We start from the raw sequence: 20,432 nt of genomic DNA, 5'->3' as shown, positions 1-20,432 counted from the left end.
ATAGGATAATTTTTGTGTTCTTTATGCTTAGATATGTAAGATTTACAACATTTTAGAAGATTTTGATTTTGTTATTACTTTTATAACTTTTCTTTGATATTTGTATTAAAATGATTATGATTAGTGAGTAAAGCTCGAATTGTTTGTTTGCATTTGTTTGTTTTAAAGACTGATACTTGTCTATAGTTTCATGATTAAAGTACCAAAATATTAAGACTCATGTTTGTGTATAACATTTAATTAATAAGCAACAATAAAATGTGATTATTAAATTAATATTGTTTATTTTGTTTGTTTACCCCTAAAATTTTAAGGAACCCAATATAAGATACTATCTTATATTAGAAACCCCTAATATCTCATAATAGGAGACCAGTTGCCTTGGTTTGTTTTCTGATATTTTTCACTTTTACAGTATAGTCAGAAAAATATGTTATTTAGCCCTAAATAGCTATGACACATTTAAAGTACATTAAATTTGCTACCTAAAATTATATCTCAGAGTGCTCCAAATGTGATAGTTTTGTTTTACAGTCAAAAATAGAAATGGTATCTCATAATTGGCATCCTTACCCTAATAATTAAGAAATTATAATTCTAAGTGATTTTGAGCATGAACAAACTGAAAATTGGTCAAAGTTGTGTTGAACAAGAAAGAAGTGAAAATGATTCTGTAATAAATAATCGTAAAGAACTAACAGCTTATTTTAATATCTTAATTGGAACCCCACTTCCCAAATTCCATACAAACTTATACCTACCATAAGCATAGATCGGCTACATAAAATTTCTTCGATGTATTTTTATTATAGTTGTTCCAGCCTTCAGCTCAAAAATATTTAAAGTTACTACAGCTACTCATTGGAACCATCATAAAATGATACAGTTACTTGTATGTAGGCAAGTAGAATAATTTAAAACTTTAGATAAATACTATTATTATTTAATAAGACTTTAACAATCACTAGTATTTAATTACAGTTACAGAAACAACATAAGCAGAGATTGCTTTAAAATGCATCGTATTTAAATAACATCATTCGATTACAATTTGCGACTACTTACTTACGTATCTATTTAAGCGGTTGTTTCTTAGGAGGACAGAGGTGCGCGAATTCTTTACAAGCTTCGTCGATATCTGCGTATTTATATTCAAAGCCATATTCTAAGACTCGCTTCGGCACGACGTGTTGGCCTTTTGTCATTATCATAGCGCGCTCCTCATGCAACACCATGTTTAGAATAACTTCCGGTACTGGGAAAAGCGGGTCGCCGCAAAGCTCTAGCAAACGACTGAAAATAATAAAACGAATATTAAAATTAATATAGTAAAGGCCTTTCACAACTTATCTTTCAAGACCACTCCAATATACAATATAAAATAATTTAGGACATTCATGCATTGTATTGTTTTGAAAATTTTAGTGGCTGTTAGCTCGCTAATGGCGTATGGCATCAAAATCATCATATTATATTGTTTTACCAGTTTTGAAGAGCAAAGTCGGCATCTTAGGCCGCAATAACAAGATTAGCGATTATATAATTTTTACATTTGTCACAATATCATTCTTCCCATCCTAAGAAATTTTACTAAGTAGGTTACCTACATTGGATTCAGTTTATAGGTACTTACTTTAGTGAAATCATCGTTGGTTATAACTTGCGGCGCCACACCGTTTAGTACACCTTTAACATTTTCATTTTCGATTGAAAACAGTATCAGTCGAGCGAGGTCGTCTATGTGGATCCATGGTAAGTACTGCGTGCCACTGCCAATGCGGCCGCCGAGCCCGAGGTAAAAAGGAAGAAACATGTTTTGATCATACCACCCATACGGCCTAGGACAGCGCCACAACGAACTATTACCTAAAAAGTAACTTGTAATGTATGGATAATAATGTAATTGGGTCTCTTATAAGCTTACAAGCGCGACCCTACAATGGTTTGAGCGAATTGATTGAATAATATACATATAAGTTTAGAAGCTAGAATTGTCTTAAATCAAAATATGTGAACACTTACAAGCCTAACAGGTTCATCCACTTGAGCAGCCTTCTCCCACTCAACTGTAAGTCGAGAAAAGAAATCGTGGCCTGTGGTGGGACTGCACTCATCATAAATGTTTGACGTTGAAGGTTCATAAGCACCAACGCCAGTGAGGACAACATAAACCTTTGGCTTGTCTTTGCTCTCGTTAATTGCTTTAGCTAATGCTTTAGTTGTGTAAACTCTGGAGTTCTTGACATTTTGTTTAAATCTGTAAATGGTAAAGATCATGTGTTATTTTGTATTTAATTTGGATAATATGCAGCCACAAAAATAAAAACAAATAATATTTTTGTAGAGATGTATAAAAATATTCTCCAACATAGGGAATTTAAAAGGGGCTTATAAAGAGGTAAGTAAAAAAATAACTAGCTAATTCATATAGAATAGGTCATAAATATATTTAAAAGAAAATAAAATGTCTCACCCAGGTGTCCAGGATTTTGTGAAATCCATAAATTGTTGTCCAGCACAGTTGACAACTGCACAAGCTTTGGGTAATCCCGATTGCTCTAAGACTGACCATGAGATATTGTTGGTTGCTGGCTTCCGGCCACATTGAGAACAGCATAGCCTTTGAGGTCAGCAGTTCCCCTAAATGGCTTCCAATAAAGCCTGTTCCACCACCTGAAAAATATTTTATAATTGAGCTATACAATTACAATTTTATAACAAACTATGTAAGTAATGTACCTATGTGTGTTGTTTCATGTATTGGCTTTTACCTTAGTAAAATTTACCATAAAAGTTAATATATTCTGCAATTAAAACCCTACTACTAAGTTCATCATTTTCATATCAGAGTAGGGCTGCCATCTCGAATTTTGCCAAACCCGGATAAACATTAAATAAACCCGACATTTGGCGTACATCGATTAAACAAGTACGATTTTTTAAACAAAGTAGGTAATACCTAATTTGTAATCCATTTACTATTAACATATACTTAAATTTAATGAGGTGCTTTACATGAAGTGTCCGGGTTTTCCCGACACTTCTGAAACTCCGACGTTTGGGACCTCCAAACGAGGACAAATCAGGGGAAACCCGACAGATGGCAGCCCTATACACATTGCTTATTCTTTTTCTTATACTACCAGCAGTACGTATATTGTATATGGTGAAGTTAGAATTTGTTAGAGAATCTGCAATATACAGTAGCAAATATGAAATAAGTATTTAGGTTTCCCGGTGTTTTTAATAAGTTCGTAAAATAAGTATATATGTCTGTTTGTGGAGTGTTGTGTATATGCACCGTTTATAAATAATCTTTATTTCATAAATATGCTCTCAAAACGTACCAATTATGATTTTTCTACCTGCCATTATTGATAATAGACAAATTATATAATCACTGAAGAATTTCTTCTCTCACTACAATATCAGTTGTCATCAACAAGAGTTATAATTATCATAGCATAACAATCATCTCTAAATTTATCAATAAGTAATATTATTCGTCAGATATTGCTGTAGATTTGTTATTCCATATTTTTGAAGGTTATCTTTCTTTCATTTATTTTTAAACAGCAGTTACAGCTGATTATGTCAATTTGACATGATTGAACGTCAGACAGAAACAGAAGATATTGCGCACATAAATATGTGGTTACCTACTATACAATGTGGTTGACTGGTACATGATCGTGCCGTATATATAATTATATTATTGTCATTAAGAGACTATTAGAGATTAGCAAATCAAATTACTGAAATGCCAAGTTATTCATTTTAGTTTTATTCTGGCCGACAGAGTATTATGGAGTGCATTTGTTAAGTCAACAGGCTCAACTTGTCAATGTCATTGTCAGTTTGTAATGTAAATAAATATTTCTTGGCTGGCTGCTGAAAAAGCTGAAAAAGTGTTTTCCATTATTATAAAACAGAGTGCACTGAGAAAATGAATGTGGTGTTAAAAGTCTTAACTGTAACAGGGCAACCACGTAATGATTAGCATGAAAATATCTCCTCTGAAATAGCTATTTTGTTTGATTTCCATCATACCCACAAAAGTTTAGAAGTTTAAAAACCAATTAAAATAAGCTAAATATGATATCCTTATATGTTGAAAATGGCATTGCATATGTGTGGAACTCTGAAGGTAATTAATAAATAATTTCTTTCAATGTTTGTCCAAAATTTTACTTTAGTACTAATACAAGGTGTTTAATTTAGATTGGTTTATCTTACGAGCTAATCATCGCATATGTGGTTCACTCATCGGTTCCATACCATCATTCCCAAGGCAAAATGATTTCCTAGGTATGTATAACAAGGCATTTTTAATATCTGTTTAAACTAGAGGAATCAAACTAATTAAATACTTTTTAATTTTAAGGACTACCTATGGCTTTAACTTCTGAGGAAGCTGCATTATTAGTAGAGAAAGGAGTTTGTGAGTTATTTGAATTACCTAATTTAACAACAAAACCAACTGAAGAAGAAAAGCAGAGAATAAAGGAACTGGAACAAAAGTAAAGAGTTTTTGTAAAATACAGAAATAATTTAAAATATGTAGACGAAAACATGCACTTATATTTTTTATATTGCAGTGTTTTAGCTGAACAAACTGAAGCTTTGAAAAACGGAAAATAGAACAGTTGTCACAGAAGATAGACATTATAATTGCAGGGAAGAGACAAAAATTATTGTCCAAAGGAGTTACTGGTATTTATATAAAGCTATGATTTGTAAATTAATGCTTAATTTGTAGTATTTCTTTAATTGAATATGTTAAATTCACAGATATTCAGTTGGATAAACAGACACTATTGCAAGAGGAAATTAGTAAATTGCCAAAGTTAGCTCCAGCTCATGTTTTAACACACTTGCCAACAGAACATTACATTGCTACAGGTAATTATTTAAAAAAGATACAGAATAGAGATAAAAATACATAATAAATTTTAAATAAATGTTCTAAAATATTTATTACTTTATTGTTACAGAAAAGAAAATAGTTAATATTGATGTGTTACATCCCAGTGTTGTGGAAGGAAAAGGTGCAATAAAATATAAAATCTTCAAGAATTTATGGGAAAACACTATCATATAACTAATGGATCAAAGTTTGGTTGTGATTATCTTCTATATCCAGGTAATTGAAGGTGTAATGATGATGTTTTATTTTGTAGGAATACCTAACTAAACCATTGAACAACTAAGTATTTTACCTTCGACTCATTTATTCAATACAGTTTCAATACAATTTATGATAGGGAAATATTAAAACTAAGTATCAAAATATTCATCCGCATCTCTGTCAGCTGGGTTCGTGCCCAAAAGGCTGGCTGCATTGCCACGCTGGATGGCATATCCTTTGGCAAGTATAGGCCAGCCCTTGTTTGTTTGTATTTAACTATAACTAAGTTTTGTATAGCAACAGAATGAACTTTGGGTGAATTGGAATTGGCAAGTAATTCTGTCAAGATATATCAAAATCAATTCCTTTATATTTAAATTTTATTTGAAATACATATAAGAAGAGATGAATGCTCAATTCTCCTGTGAGAGAGGCCTGTGCCCAGCAGTGGGACGATAAAAAAGGCTTGACACTGTAGGTACCTATATAGAAGCAATAATTTTAATGTTTCAGGAGACCCAGTGAGATTTCATGCAACCTACATGGTGCGCTGTATTTATGACCACACAGCTACTATCAGTCCCGCACAGCTTGTGGCATTTGGAAGATTATCAGTATCAGTAAACAAACTAGCTGTCTTAGCCTTTATAATTGTCATGGAAAGTTAGAATATCAAACCCTCCAATGGCATGATAATGTTATTTGAATATACAGGTTTATGAACCCTTATTATTTTCTTTATTGATCTCCTATGAACCCAAGATAATAGAAGTTGTTCTATAGCATTTTGCTAAGTTAATGGCTATTTCCAGGTTTTATTATTTAAAATCCGGACAAAATACAGACACTGATCGCGGAACAGAACAGGCGTTCGAATACGCGAGAACCCCGCGAAAACCATACACCTCGTTCACGCCTATTGACGGAGATTCTCGGCAAAAGAAAACCTCCCATTGATTCAATAGATGGCGCTGCAGTCCGTCTAGTCTTTTTTTATCGACGTAAAATCATCAATGACCCTCCGCTGTGGGTTAGCAGCGGTGAGGAGTCAGACTCTTACTGACTAAAATCGTCGTGTTCCGTCATAGGCCTTTTATGTACCAGGGCCGCGGTATCTCTTTCGAACAACCCGCAGCCCCGGCCCTGCCCTGCTGCTGACGTCTCTTTGAGGAGCGCGTGGAACAACGCGCGCCGTCGACACGGGCGCCGTCGACACGGGAGTCCGTCTAGTCTGAGGCGAAAAGTTCGCCAGTTGGACCGCTAGTTTTTATAAATAATGCTTTTAAAATTAATTCATCATTAATTAATCAATTGAACTTATGTAACGGAATTAATTTCTTATTTGCACTTAAAACTAGAGACAGAAATCTATACCTTCCTTATGATCATGTCATGCTACAAGAAACGGAACGTGATACCGCCTTAAATGTCAAAAATCGAAAGCAAATAAAGCAATACATACTGAACTTAAAATCTTTGTTTCTGGGAAGTTACAATCAAATAAGAAAAATAATCATGGATGACCCGGAGTTAGACAAGATTAGACAACAGCGATTGGCTCAACTTCAGGCTCAACATGGGGTGAGTGCGAATGAATCATAAATGGAGGTTATGTCCGGGTCAATCTGTTTTATATTTTTGGAATGCACTAGAAATCGGTTTAATTTTCACTGCTAAAATTCTTACGAGGCACGTCTTTTATGAAATATTTATTTTGTATTCATAATATTGAATGTTACTTTCAGGGACAGGTGATCCGAATCATGCTAAACAACAGGAAGAAAGGATGCAGGCAATGGAAGAAGCCAAACACACAATACTTGCACAAGCACTTAGTCAAGACGCCAGAGCCAGACGTAATAAAATATTATTTGTAATAATTTATCTAAACACTAGATTGATATGACAGGACACAATGACAAGATAGGCTTCTTTAATGAATAAAATATTTTGTTACAGTGAACACAATTAAGCTGAGTAGACCAGAAAAGGGTGCCATGGTTGAAAATATGATCTGTAGAATGGCTCAAATGGGTCAAGTTCGCAATAAAATTACAGAACCAGAACTGATACAACTCCTAGAGTCGCTGAACCAACAAATGCCTAAATCTTCAAGCACCGTGAAGTTTGACAGAAGGAGGGGCTCTTGACTCGGATGATGATGATTTCTAGCACTGCTTAATTAAGTTTACTCATGTCATAACACTTATACTGCAAAGTCTTAACAAGATATTAAATGCTTATTTATATGTAATACATCGTTTTTTTCTGAAACTTAAAGGTACTTTTTAACTTTAGTTGGTACTTATTTGTATAATAATAAACTTTCATGATTTTAAATGGATATCAATATAAAAGTAATACATTTATGTTTTGTTATTTTCCTTATTGTTGTATGTACCTAACTGCAGACAGTTAGGTGAATGATAATCTTGTTATATTTTATTATGGATGTATAATTAATGAATTGACAGCTGATCAATGCACTAAGTATATGAGGATTATACGATTATCTACCCAAAGCCACCTTCACACAGAAGTACCATTTTGTCAATTTTGAAAAAAAGAAGATCCAACTGCAAAATAAAATTCTTGAACACTTACTGAAATGCTGTGTTTAGTAACTTCTGCAACTCTCTGATGTTCAGGCCAGTTGCTTCTGAAGTTGTGACTGTTACAAGATATTTTAGTGGCTGAATAAGTGAACACTATTTCGTAATTTTTCTTGTAGTAATAATTTTGTTCGTACGTATGCTTGTTTCTACGATGATCTTGATAATCTTGAAGTAGCTACCATACCACGTGTGGTGAGTTTCGGAGAACCAGTATGCCTAGGTGATACCTATGGGTTATCTCGTGCTGCAGCATTGCTTTCCGACAAACGCTGGCCGTAATCTGGTCTACCTAAACCGATTAAACCGCGTAGTGTAGCCTAATTAATTCTGTATGAATAGACCTTTATTGAAATTAAAAAATATTACACATACCTACCTTTGTATTATAGCAATCGTTATTACTGAGGCACCGGTTGTAAGGATTGTTTGATAGCGTTATCGAAGCTTAGAAAATTAAATACTTATATTAATTAATCGGTAAGAAGTTATAAAAGTCTGAAATATTTATCTAATTTTCACAATGAAAAGTGACCCGGCCGTGTGCAATGTTACGCAGAGAGCTGTTAGTCGTGTTGGCCACATGCTTCGCCTTGGCCGCGGCCAGGGATCTCCTCACGGTGACGATATTAAGGAATTGTTAAAAGTATCGATTCACGATATTCCGATAATGTGTTTGAAGACGCAAACTTAGATGTGGTGAGTTGGGTTTCTATTTTTGCTATTTTTCTTTCCTAAATAAACTAAAGCTGTAAGCATCTATTATGTAGGTGAAGTGGTAGATTCATCTTTCAACTCATTATGATATTTCATATTTCGCGGTTATAATAATTCCAGCCTGGCTTGATCAGAAAATATCGCTACCCTTAGAAGTTCACAATGTGACGACAGAGGATGGCTATATTTTGGAAATGCATCGCATTCCTCACGGCCGAGACGCTAACAATGATCCGAATCAAAGAAGACCAGTTGTGTTTGTGATGCATGGACTGTTATGCTCATCTGCTGATTTCGTTCTTATGGGTCCTGGATCTGGCTTAGGTAAGAATCATACTCAAACATCATATCATAGATATTCCTCAAATTCGATGTACTTATTTACCATAACCATCCTTTTAACATAAATCAACACTAATTTATATTTTTGCCTACGTGAGATTAGAGAAGATTTCGCAATAATTTAAATATTTGCAGGCTATATCCTCGCAGAGGAAGGTTTTGACGTGTGGATGGGTAACGCTCGCGGTAACTACTACTCCCGCAGACACGTCAGGCTGAATCCTGATGCAATCTTGAACACCGCATTCTGGAAGTTCTCTTGGGATGAAATGGGAACCAAAGATTTGCCCGCTATGATTGATTACGTGTTGGAGGCCACAGGAGAACAAAGACTACATTATGTTGGACACTCACAGGGCACTACAGCCTTCTTCGTGTTGGGCTCAATGTTGCCTGATACAATGCCAAAATTATTTCAATGCAAGCATTGGCCCCAGTGGCATATATGGCTCACAACAAAAATCTTCTTCTGAAAATGTTGGCACCCTATTCCAATAATATTGAAGTAAGTTCAAAACAACTGAAGTAAAATATTCATTTCATAAAAGGAAACTTAGGAATAATTTAATCGTTGTTACAATTCCGAGTCAGAGGCCGTCAGGTGGATTTCAGACTTAGGGTTTGTCATATGATAAAACTGGCAGCTCACTCGATAAAAAGATAAGGAAACTCGCATTACGTAGGTATGCCTAATGTTAGTTTTGCATCTTGCAGAGTATTGCTTCTTTGATGGGAATCGGCGAGTTTTGCCTCACAGCATTATCTTCACATGGGCCGGGGAGGCATTGTGCCGCGATGAAGTGGTCTTCCAACCGATATGTAGCAATATTCTCTTTTGATTGGTGGATGGAACGAAAACCAACATAACGCGGCAAGTACCTACATGAAACATTTATATTAATTTTGAGTTAATATCTAAGCATAATGGTAGTTGGTAGGAAAGTCCATTAGGTACCTAACAATCTTATGAACATAGTGATAGACGTCTGATCTAAATCTAACAAATTAGTACTTAGGTGTTAGTAGAACTTAGGCACCTAAAGCAGGACAAAGAAGAATGTGGTATGGAAAGAAGGTCTGGGTGAACTATGGGAAAGAAAGCACGGAGGTTTACGTATCCAAATAGAAAGGAGTTTAACTTGTGAAACACGTTCTGATTACAGACCATGATGCCGGTCATCTTAGGGCACACTCCGGCCGGGTCGTCGGTGAGACAGCTCGCTCACTACGGACAAGGAATATCCGGCAAACAATTTCGTCGCTATGATCATGGGTCTGCACTATCTAATTATAGGGCATACGGGTCAATCAAACCACCACGTTATGACTTGTCTAAAATTACCACTCCAGTGTTTCTTCATTACTCCGACACCGACCCATTGGCTCATGTCGAGGACGTTGAGACATTGTTCAGGGAATTAGGTAGACCAATTGGCAAATTCCGAGTTCCACAGGCTACCTTTAGTCACATTGATTTCATGTATGGTATAAACGCAAAAGAATTGGTCTACAATAGGCCATCAACCTTATCAAAGCTATGGACGCTAATGCTTTCGACGATGAACTACTATGGAACCAAATTGATTTTCGTCAATTAAAGAGTTTAACCTTTTCACCGCCACGCCATATCGGTATTCCTATGCCCTGTACGCAAAGCCCGAAAATCTCTAATTAAATATCTACTAAAAATACATAAAAGTAATGATTTAATAGGTTTATTTTGTATTTTCTGCGATCGAGTATAGCCGTCGTTGGCTTGCATGTCGGCTATAGCCGACATTGGCGTTCAAAAGGTTAATGAATTAAAAGTCTGATAAAGTAACGATTTCTCGCCTTTATTGCCCACGTAAGTTGAGTTTTATTTTCATTTCTTCAGAAATATGCAGTTAAACTGAGTCAGGAATGTCTTCTGGATTCAAAGAATCTTCTTGAACCAACCCGTCGAGAATGGGGCATGTTGTAGGATAAGCACACATTTCACTTGCATGTTTAAAGTAAACAGCAGGTATTCAATTCTTATGTTTAAGACTGATTCCATGAGTCCAGTGGCCAACCATACCGATTACTGAAAAACAGTGGAGAGATAGGCACAGAAATAATTAAGTTATCAAATTGATTACGTTTGGATTGTGATTGCGTGAAAGAAATAGGTACGATACGGATGAAAATAATATAACTTGTAAGATGCCTCCAAAATTCAGATAGAGAAGTCAGATAAGGTAATGGGCAGGAGGGATGCCGATCAGGATTGTTCGAAAGAGTTAGCGGCCCTGGTACAAAAATAAAGGGCTTAAGAGGACGATGATCGAATTGATTAGACTTAGACGAAAGATATGACGAATACTGAATACCTACGTTTTTTTGTCATGGCGGTGGAATTGCGCTTAGGTATAGTGGTCTCGCGTTTGCGAGATTATAAGCGAAGGAGAACCAGATTGGTCGACAGAGATCATTAGCAATAGTGAGAGAGTGTGGTAGGTACTATCTGCAAACAAAAAGTAATTAAACAGACAGCTGATAACATGGATTATGTATAATGAGTTGCAATAAGTGGACATTCAATCAAATATTGATAGGAAGGTAGATAAGTACCTACTTAGTACCTATTCTGCGAGAAATCAGAAAATTAATTGGCCAGCAACAAAAAGCCTGACCTCATGGATTTTTGTTGCTAACCAATATCAATTTCTTTTGATTTGTTTACTGATATTTTGACGAATTACGTTCATTATCTTACCTAATAGATAGAATACGTAAATGTGATATCCTCGGCATTACGGAAATTATTAGGAAGGTACCTATAATGCTGAAGATTATCGTCGGTATCAGCTACATATACATTGAATGCCAGTTGTTATCTTAGATCAATATTATATTCATTCATTAACTGACCGATAAAAAAAGTTCGTGATAATGACAAATGGTTTCTTGATGGATAGTAAGTATACAACACACCTAGAATAACAAATTAAATTGGAAGCAGTAACTGTATTGAAGCCATCGTCACCTATGGAACTTGAAATACGTAGTTGGTGTACCTACCTACGTATTAACAGCAGTTTTATCGTTTTACATCACATTAAACATATTCTTATCGAAGTCCACGAAAATAAAACATAATATTAATTACTTTTACCGAAGTTATAAAAGGCAGAAATATCTAATTGCCACAATGAGAAGTGGCCTGGCTGGATGCAATGTTACGCAGAGAGCTATTCGTAGTGTTGACCACTTGTCTTGCCTTGGCCGCGGCCAGGAGATCTCCTCACTATGAAGACATTGACGAAATTATGAGAACTTTTAATTCACGCTGTTCAGATAGCGTACTTGAAGACGCAAACTTAGATGTGGTGAGTTGTGATTGTGATTGCATGCTATTTATTTCTTTTCTGGCTGAAATATATCATCCTCTGAGCCTTTTCCCAACTATGTTGAGGTCGGCTTCCAGTGTAATCGAATTCAGCTGAGTACCATTGCTTTACAAGGAACGACTGCCTATCTGACCCCTCAACCCAGTTACCCGGGAAACCCAATACCTCTTGATTAGACTGGTGTCAGGCTTAGGTACTGGCTTCAGACTACTCGGATGTTCAATGACAGCCGGGACCTACAGTTTAACGTGCCATCCGAAACACAGTCATTGGTGATTAAGATATACTTATAAAGTACATACAAACTTAGAAAAGTTGTTCTGGCTGAAATAAAACGTATAATAATAAGGGTTCCTAGTTTACTACGAAAGGAAAAAGGAGGTTTCAAGTTTCATAGGAGGGAATGGGGTAGCATATACTACCTGTAATTATCTATCATATACCTCTAGGCATTTCACAAATATCAATTATTCTAGCCCGGCCTTATTAGAAAATATCGTTATCCAGTGGAAGTTCACAGTGTGACGACAGAGGATGGTTATATATTGGAAATGCATCGTATTCCTTACGGAAGAGACGCTAACAATGATCCGAATCAAAGAAGAACAGTTGTGTTTGTAATGCATGGACTGCTGTCTTCGTCTGCTGATTTCGTTATTATGGGTCCTGGATATGGTTTGGGTAAGTAGGTTAGAATAGACTTATGTTTATCGGGGACAACATATAAAGGGCTATAATTCAAAAGGTCCAGTAGGAGGTCACATCGCTTAAAATAATTTCATCTACAAATATGCATATTATTATTCAATGTATTCTGAAATCAAGCAAAGGGTTAGTATTAAGTTACCTAAGTATCGATTTAATTTATCATAAAACTTGGTACGGACACGAATAATTAATTACTCATTTTTGCGAGGAAACGTGATAATAACATAAACTTTTAGTCATCACGAAGTCAAATAAAACTCATAATAAAACATTACAATTTTAAACGTATTTTAACTGTTTTAGTACCTTATACCTACTTATTCATTCCGTCGAATGTTTTCAAACCATTCATGAAAACATTCTACACGAAAAGAAAATAAGGCATATGTCTTAAGATTCAATATTTTGCATTTTACAAAACATTTTTTATTTGTTCCGATTTTTTTCAATAATTCACAATTTCGCAGCTTATATCCTCGCCGAGGAAGGTTTTGACGTGTGGATGGGTAACGGTCGCGGTAACTACTACTCGCAGACACGTCACACTGAGCCCTGATGCACATAAGAGCAACGTATTCTGGAAGTTCTCTTGGGATGAAATAGGAAACAAGGACTTGCCCGCTATGATTGACTACGTATTAGATGAGACTGGAGAGCAAAGACTACATTATGTTGGACACTCACAGGGCACCACGGCCTTCTTCGTGTTGGGATCAATGTTGCCTGCTTATAATGCCAAAATTATTTCAATGCATTGGCTCCTGTAGCATACATGGCTCATAACAGAAATCCTCTTTTAAGATGTTGGCACCCTATTCTAATAAAATTGAAGTAAGTTCTTTATTATAGGTACGCAGGTGTAAGTAATGTTTCAAAGTACTTGCATGTAATGATTTATTTTGCAGCGTATTGCCTCTTGGCTCGGACTGGGTGAGTTTTGCCTCACAGGGTTATCTACACATGGGCTGGAGAGGCATTATGCCGTGATGAAGTGGTCTTCCAACCGTTGTGCAGCAATATCCTATTTTTAATAGGTGGATGGAACGAAAATGAACAAAATACGGCAAGTACTTCAATTCAAAAATAATGTATTGTGCAATGCATAAAACTAACCTAAACTTAATTTATGAAATTCATATATACTCATGATTGCAGACCATGCTGCCCGCTATTTTCGGCCACGTTCCGGCTGGCGCGTCTGTGAGGCAACTCGCTCACTACGGCCAAGGAATCTCAGGAAAGAGTTCCGTCGTTACAAATATGCGTCTCCACTGGAAAATTTTATAGTATATAGGACATTCAAACCACCACGTTATGAGTTATCTGAAATTACAGCTCCAGTGTTCCTTCATTACTCCGACGCCGATCCGTTGGCTCATGTTAAAGACGTTGATATATTGTTCAGGGAATTAGGAAAACCAGTTGGTAAGTTCTGGGTTCCTGAGTCTGGCTTCAGTCATATAGATTTCGTATACGGTATAAACGCTAAAGAGTTGGTTTACAATAGAGTCATACGTTTTATTAAAGCTATGGATGCTAATGAATTTGACGTTGATGGTGACTATAGAAACACCGATTACGGATTCAAAACTAAATTATACTTGTTGGTCAGATACAAGTTGTATTATTTTTAGGTCTTACCGTACACTGTGAACCAATAATACACCTTTTAGCCCCAGCTCGACGATGCCAACCGGTATAGACAATAATGACAAATCTCACCACATCGTACCTACATGAATTAATTACTTACACGTTGTAGATAAGAAACTTAATCAGAAATTACAGTGAGTAAGACCCTTTGGGAATCTTTAGAAAAACCTAAATTACTTTAAATAGAACCAATGTCTAATGTGACTAGGTTAGATTCAAATTTTGTTCTTTATATATTTTTTACTATATTTTTATACACACACATTTTATGAACTCTTTTAAAAGTACCAATAAAATGGATTTGTTAGACACGTCAATCAGCAGCTAGATACTCAATTAATTCAAGAAACGAGAAAGAGTGTCTGTGGAGTTTATTGCCGGCTCTTCTCCATGAGACCAACTTTTTGGAACCGTGCAATTAATTTGACGTTTCATAAGAGCCTGCAAAGGCCTATTTGAAATACAAACAATTGATTTTCATTTTGATTTTGAAACGAGTCTTCTATTTCACGCACGTGCCGTTTAGGTAAAATTCTCATAAATCTCTGTTTGTTTGTAATTGATTGATTTGATGATTAATATTGATGATATGAACGTACCTAATTAAATCTACATATATTTGCATAAACATGTACGTGATTCGCTGATTATATCAAAGACATTACCAGAGCTCATTTATCTGAGATACCTAATACAAGAAACAGCCAAGTGCGAGTAGGACTTGGGAACTAAGGCTCCGTACCATTATCAATCTATAAAACTAGCAGAAATCACATACTTATGTTGTATGGGAGTCAATGTTTCTAGCCAGAGGCGCATGCTAATGATCTTGATAGATTGTCAGGAACAGTGTGGATTCCGGTTTCCTATCAGAACATTAGGTCATGTTTACTTTGTTTGCTTTCATTGCAAAGGAATTACTTACAACAGTTTTCTTCCATGAGTAATCTATAGTCGGAATAATAAGAATAATCGAGAAAACATTTTCATTAGGTACTGTTTCACAGATTTTCCAACATCTTTGTCGAAATCGTTATGTTATCGCAATTACTGCCCAAATACGGTATTTAAATATTACAAGAACCTATATAATTTTACACCTACACATATACAACATACTCTCACTTAACTACCAATCTTAACCCACGGGGTTTCGAGGCCATCCACTTATTTGTCACAAAGAACAGTCGAAAGTAAACATAGTTTCTTCTAAAGTATAAGTCTTACAGATATGCCGGCGGCTGAGGTTCAAGTTATAACAAACAGCCGCAACTTGTATGACATCATAAACTTTTATTACAGTCGATTTGAAGTTCTCGGCTTGTTTATGTAGGCGCGCAACTTTGCCGTCCTGTTAGTGTTGTTCAACGAGATCTAAACAAAATTATTTTGCTGATAACTCTGCCTCTGTATCTGTGATTGTCTGGCTTTTTATGTAGGCGATGGAATAAAGTCTGTTTTTTATGTAGACGATGGAACACGATGGAAGTTTTGTTTGATGAATCGAAATAGTTGTATTGTTAATGCTATCGAATGTTGTCTTAGTAAGTTTTAAACAATAGTCTACTTACTTCTGATCGTCTGTGTTATTGTTCAGTAGAGGTTATAATAGATAAAATACAAGAAAATCGTATGTCTTCGAGAGGTTCATTCAATTTTATCTGATAAACAATAAATTAGTATCATAAGTACCTGCCAGTAAAAACTCAAATTGATAGAATTCATATAATTTATTTTAATTTATAATATTCATTCAATCTTTCATTATACCATTTATTTGTTACTATCTATGTCTAATTTATTTCGGCACAAACTTGCGGTTTACATAAAAGCTTAGTGGGCATCGAGCGACAGGGTCTACGGCGTAGCAGCACGTAGTCACGTAGCGTAACGCTTTGAGATATTGCATAGACTGAGTGAGTGCACCGTGGGAACTATTTTTTTTAATACTATATGTATAGTGAATAAAACAACTGACTACTTTGCCTAAAATTTTTTCATATAAAAATATAATTTTAAAGTTTTAAAGTTTCTAGTAAAATGGGATTATCAATACTTCGCTGTCCGTCAATTCGTTCACCAGGTTATATCTCATGAAACATGATAGTTAAAATTTTCAATTTTTATTTTGAAGCTGATATTCCAACAAATACTTAAAATTAGAATAATATAATTTTCAGGGGCTCTTCACAACGAACGTGATTTCTCGCGTTATTGATTTTGGTATGTATCACTGTGAGCGCGAGTCCGACTCACACTTGGCTGTTATTAATTTTGGTGTTTATGCCTACACCTGGTCTGGATAAAGAGACTTAAAATCTATGTTTATATGATAATAGCTTCATTATTTATGATATACAAGTAATTAAAAGCAGATTCTGCCTAAAGTTTTGCAAATCATAGATCTTAACTTTGATTGTTGATTTTATCAGAGCTAAATACTTTATCTCGGTTCATATAAGACGGATATTTGGCCATTTCGAATGAGTAGTTATCTGCTGCAAGAGAACAATGTTACACGGGGGTTGTTCGTGGTGTTGGCCACATGTGTTGCCCTGGCGGCAAGCAGGGAGTCTCCTCATGCTGACACCGTCAGACAGTTGTTCCAAAGCATTGATATGCGACATTCGGACAACGTGTTTGAAGACGGACTCTTAGATGTGGTGAGTTATTGTGTTCTACACTACAACACCTGTGTTTATACTTAATCTTAGATTTTAATTACAACATTAATTTCTGTTCATTTATTGTCTGTTCATCTTTCTAGCCCGGCCTTATTAAAAATATCGTTATCCAGTAGAAGTTCACACCGTGACGACAAAGGATGGCTATATATTGGAAATGCATCGTATTCCTCACGGCCGAGACGCTAACAACGACCCGAATAAAAAAGGCCAGTTGTATTCTTGATGCATGGAATGGTTTCTTCATCTGCTGATTTAGTTATAATGGGCCCTGGTTCTGCTTTAGGTAAGTGCCTTTTGTTTGGCAAGTCATACAACTTTGAACTTTAATTATGGTATTTGCAGATTACACACAAATTGTATGTAATGTTGTCTTAAAATTATGTTCGCAGGCTATATCCTCGCAGAGGAAGGTTTTGACGTGTGGATGGGTAACGCTCGCGGTAATTACTACTCACGCAAACACGTCAGTCTAAACCCTGATGTAGGCAACAAATTCTGGAAGTTCTCTTGGGATGAAATAGGCAACATTGACCTCCCAACTATGATCGACTACGCATTAGAGGTGTCTGGACAAGAGCGACTCCACTATATAGGACATTCACAAGGCACCACATCGTTCTTCGTGCTAGGATCTTTGCAGCCAGCTTACAATGACAAAATCATTTCCATGCACGCCATGGCTCCATCGGCTTATTTCGAGCATATTGAAAACCCTTTTTAAGATTAGTGTCGCGCTACGTTAATCATATTGAGGTAAGTAGAATATGTCCATTATTATTAAATATCATTTACCTATACCCACTACTTATATATTTATTAACATTTTTAGAGGCTTATATATTTGCTTGGTACTGGCGAGTTTTGCCCAACAGTGAAGCTTTGACATGGGCTGGACAGAACCTGTGCCATGATGAAGCGGTATTCCAACCGATGTGCAGCAACATCGTGTTCTTAATTGGAGGATGGAACGAAGATCAACACAATGCTGTGAGTTTAGAATTTTCGTCATGATTTATAATTTTACTAGTTTTCCGAGGGAATTTATTCCTCTATCCGAATAAACAGATAGCCTATATGATATTTTAATATTATATATAAGCTATTACTGCTAAGATTCATCAAAATCCATTAAGTAATTTTGCGAAAAGGAACAAACATCCATGCATGCATATACACTTTTCGTTTATAATATTATTGGAATGTAAAGGCCAGAGTAAGGAAATAAACTCATTATATGATTGCAGACTATGATACCCGCCATACTCGGTCACAGTCCGGCTGGTGCGGCAGCAAGGCAGTTCGTTCACTACGGCCAAGGCATCGCAAGCGGAGAGTTCCGTCGGTACGACCATGGAAATGTACTGTCAAATATAAGAGCTTATGGGACTTCCCGACCACCGAATTATGAGTTATCTAAAATAACTGCTCCAGTGTTCCTTCATTATTCCGAAAGCGATCCATTGGCTCATGTTGAAGATGTCGATAGGTTGTTCAGGGAACTAGGTAATCCGATGGGCAAACTCCTCGTGCCGATGAGCAAATTCACTCACCTCGATTTTATATACGCCATTGATGGAAGGGAATTACTCTATGACAGAATTATTGATATAATGAAAACCATGGATGCCAGTAATTTTAATAATGTTTAACGACTTGAAAAATCGATGTAATATCAAAATTATCTGAATTTGTAATAGGTATGTTTTGGTTAATGTACAAATAAATGCTCAAATAAAATATATATTTTCTTTTAGTTAATTTTAGTTATGAATAACCATTGAAACATTTAGGTAGGCAATGGCTGGATCCACGGATAGGTAAAAACTTTTAGGTCGTGTTGAAAGTATCTAGTAGTTTGTTATTCCTCAAAAGTAGTTTCTGACTTACTCCGATGCCAGTAGATTTAAAAGAGTTTGAAAACACTTTGTACATACTACACAAAAAATATAGCAATAGTTTAATTCAAAACGCCTGAAAAATAATTATTAATAAGACTACTATTACTCTTAATAAGCAAAACTTAAACAAGTGTTAATAGCTTGTTAGCTTCAAAACCAAGCGCCTACTCTTGTAATCATAGTTTCTTATGGCATTGCGTATTATGGCTTCAATACCGAAGTACCCAAAGGGCTTGCGTGTACTATCACGAGGAAGTACTCCGTGTAAGAACTGAACCGAAACTGATTTGTTCTGGACCATGGACTGATTAGTTCTGGTTCAATGATGTTAGGAAGCGGAACTGCAGACATCTTCATTGATGAGGAGTTTAGGTACATTTTCTTATAACAGTAGGTAATTGTGATGGCATCACGATCGTTCACAATCGTTGAGCAATGTTTTGATTTCTCATATCTTCACTCAACGCAGTGCTGCCGAGCAGCTTCCTCGGAAGTAAAATGAAGTTATTTTACAATAACTTCAGCCAAGGTAATCCCTGGCCCGTATTCGACTAAACTGTTTCCTTACTATTCTCACAATATGGTATTCTGATGCTGAGCTGTTACACCTTTCATCAAAATTTATTCACAAGTTTTTGCGTGAGAGAATATTTAACGTAGGTACCTACAACCATATCAGTAGGAGAGTTGTCCATCTGTAGAGGTGGTATCATAATAGTTTGTAGGTATATAATACTGGTCGCATAACAATTTATATACCTTTTAAATAATAAGATTAGGTTTTCAACACAAAGATGTCCGTTCCGATGAGTTTAAAGATATTGAAGTTTTTATTTGAATATATTGAAGATCCCAGTTCCTGTATTGTGCTATTCACTACGTTCCTACATACATCAATACAGCTTACCCCGTTAATAATATTATTAGTTTTGTTTTCTTATCCATGATGTACATGTAGGGATACTTTGTGACATTTGAGTTTAATATTTTCTGCGCATCTTTTTGCTTTGCCCAAATAAAAGACCTCAGGCAAGGATTCATCCACAGCTGTCTACCTATTTCTTTCAGCATTAAGAATGATAACACTTTGTTGTTTGGATGACCGTTGTGTAATACAAAGTTTTGATTGTGATTATTAAAAGAACACAGGTATAAAACTTATAAGCATGGCAACTGTTATTTAAAATGCTATAAATAAATATAGGTACCTATTTGAGAATGTTCCTGCCAACAAAAATAATTTGTGATAAGTATACAGTAGCCATACATTTACACAATCAAATTATCAAAATGTGTTGACAATGGTTTAAATATGA

General features: G+C 35.6%; 4 protein-coding genes and 2 pseudogenes across 4 annotated transcripts; 5 read left to right on the top strand and 1 right to left on the bottom strand.

Annotated features, from left to right (window-relative positions):
• Positions 1–672: 672 nt before the first annotated feature.
• LOC110370202 (epimerase family protein SDR39U1) lies at positions 673–3,372 on the bottom strand. The gene is given in 9 exon segments (XM_064036962.1): positions 673–1,260; positions 1,262–1,293; positions 1,634–1,818; positions 1,821–1,866; positions 2,023–2,257; positions 2,474–2,600; positions 2,603–2,626; positions 2,629–2,673; positions 3,366–3,372. Coding segments are annotated over 9 exon segments (888 nt in total). The 3' UTR covers positions 673–1,073.
• Positions 3,373–3,908: 536 nt separating this feature from the next.
• Positions 3,909–5,851, top strand: LOC135117482 (tRNA-splicing endonuclease subunit Sen34-like). The gene is given in 9 exon segments (XM_064036819.1): positions 3,909–4,147; positions 4,222–4,308; positions 4,385–4,520; positions 4,599–4,624; positions 4,627–4,713; positions 4,792–4,902; positions 4,995–5,087; positions 5,090–5,143; positions 5,642–5,851. Coding segments are annotated over 9 exon segments (801 nt in total). The 5' UTR covers positions 3,909–4,095; the 3' UTR covers positions 5,797–5,851.
• A 731-nt stretch (positions 5,852–6,582) lies between these two features.
• On the top strand, positions 6,583–7,497 carry LOC135117504 (programmed cell death protein 5-like). Its single transcript, XM_064036880.1, has 3 exons — positions 6,583–6,710; positions 6,874–6,984; positions 7,088–7,497. Exons 1-3 carry the CDS (start codon positions 6,644–6,646, stop codon positions 7,276–7,278), a joined length of 369 nt encoding a protein of 122 aa, XP_063892950.1. The 5' UTR covers positions 6,583–6,643; the 3' UTR covers positions 7,279–7,497.
• Positions 7,498–8,248: 751 nt separating this feature from the next.
• Positions 8,249–10,509, top strand: LOC126056750 (lipase 1). Its single transcript, XM_049850714.2, is given in 11 exon segments — positions 8,249–8,390; positions 8,393–8,439; positions 8,578–8,605; positions 8,608–8,781; positions 8,935–9,192; positions 9,195–9,304; positions 9,514–9,541; positions 9,544–9,633; positions 9,636–9,670; positions 9,963–10,314; positions 10,317–10,509. Coding segments are annotated over 11 exon segments (1,407 nt in total). The 5' UTR covers positions 8,249–8,263; the 3' UTR covers positions 10,475–10,509.
• Positions 10,510–11,867: 1,358 nt separating this feature from the next.
• Positions 11,868–14,587, top strand: LOC135117555 (lipase 1-like; annotated as a pseudogene).
• Positions 14,588–17,014: 2,427 nt separating this feature from the next.
• On the top strand, positions 17,015–18,932 carry LOC135117554 (lipase 3-like; annotated as a pseudogene).
• The last annotated feature ends 1,500 nt before the right edge of the window (positions 18,933–20,432 follow it).

The sequence above is a fragment of the Helicoverpa armigera genome, chromosome 11 (genome assembly GCF_030705265.1).
Source record: "Helicoverpa armigera isolate CAAS_96S chromosome 11, ASM3070526v1, whole genome shotgun sequence".
Lineage (NCBI taxonomy): Eukaryota > Metazoa > Arthropoda > Insecta > Lepidoptera > Noctuidae > Helicoverpa > Helicoverpa armigera.
Note: the sequence above shows the minus strand (reverse complement) of the source record. Positions and strands in the feature narration are given on the sequence as shown.

Coding starts and splice junctions, on each gene's coding strand:
- LOC135117504 (XM_064036880.1), top strand. CDS start 6,644: ATGGATGACCCGGAGTTAGACAAGATTAGACAACAGCGATTGGCTCAA. Junction 6,711..6,873: donor ACTTCAGGCTCAACATGGGG/TGAGTGCGAATG, acceptor TGTTACTTTCAG/GGACAGGTGATCCGAATCAT. Junction 6,985..7,087: donor TCAAGACGCCAGAGCCAGAC/GTAATAAAATAT, acceptor ATTTTGTTACAG/TGAACACAATTAAGCTGAGT.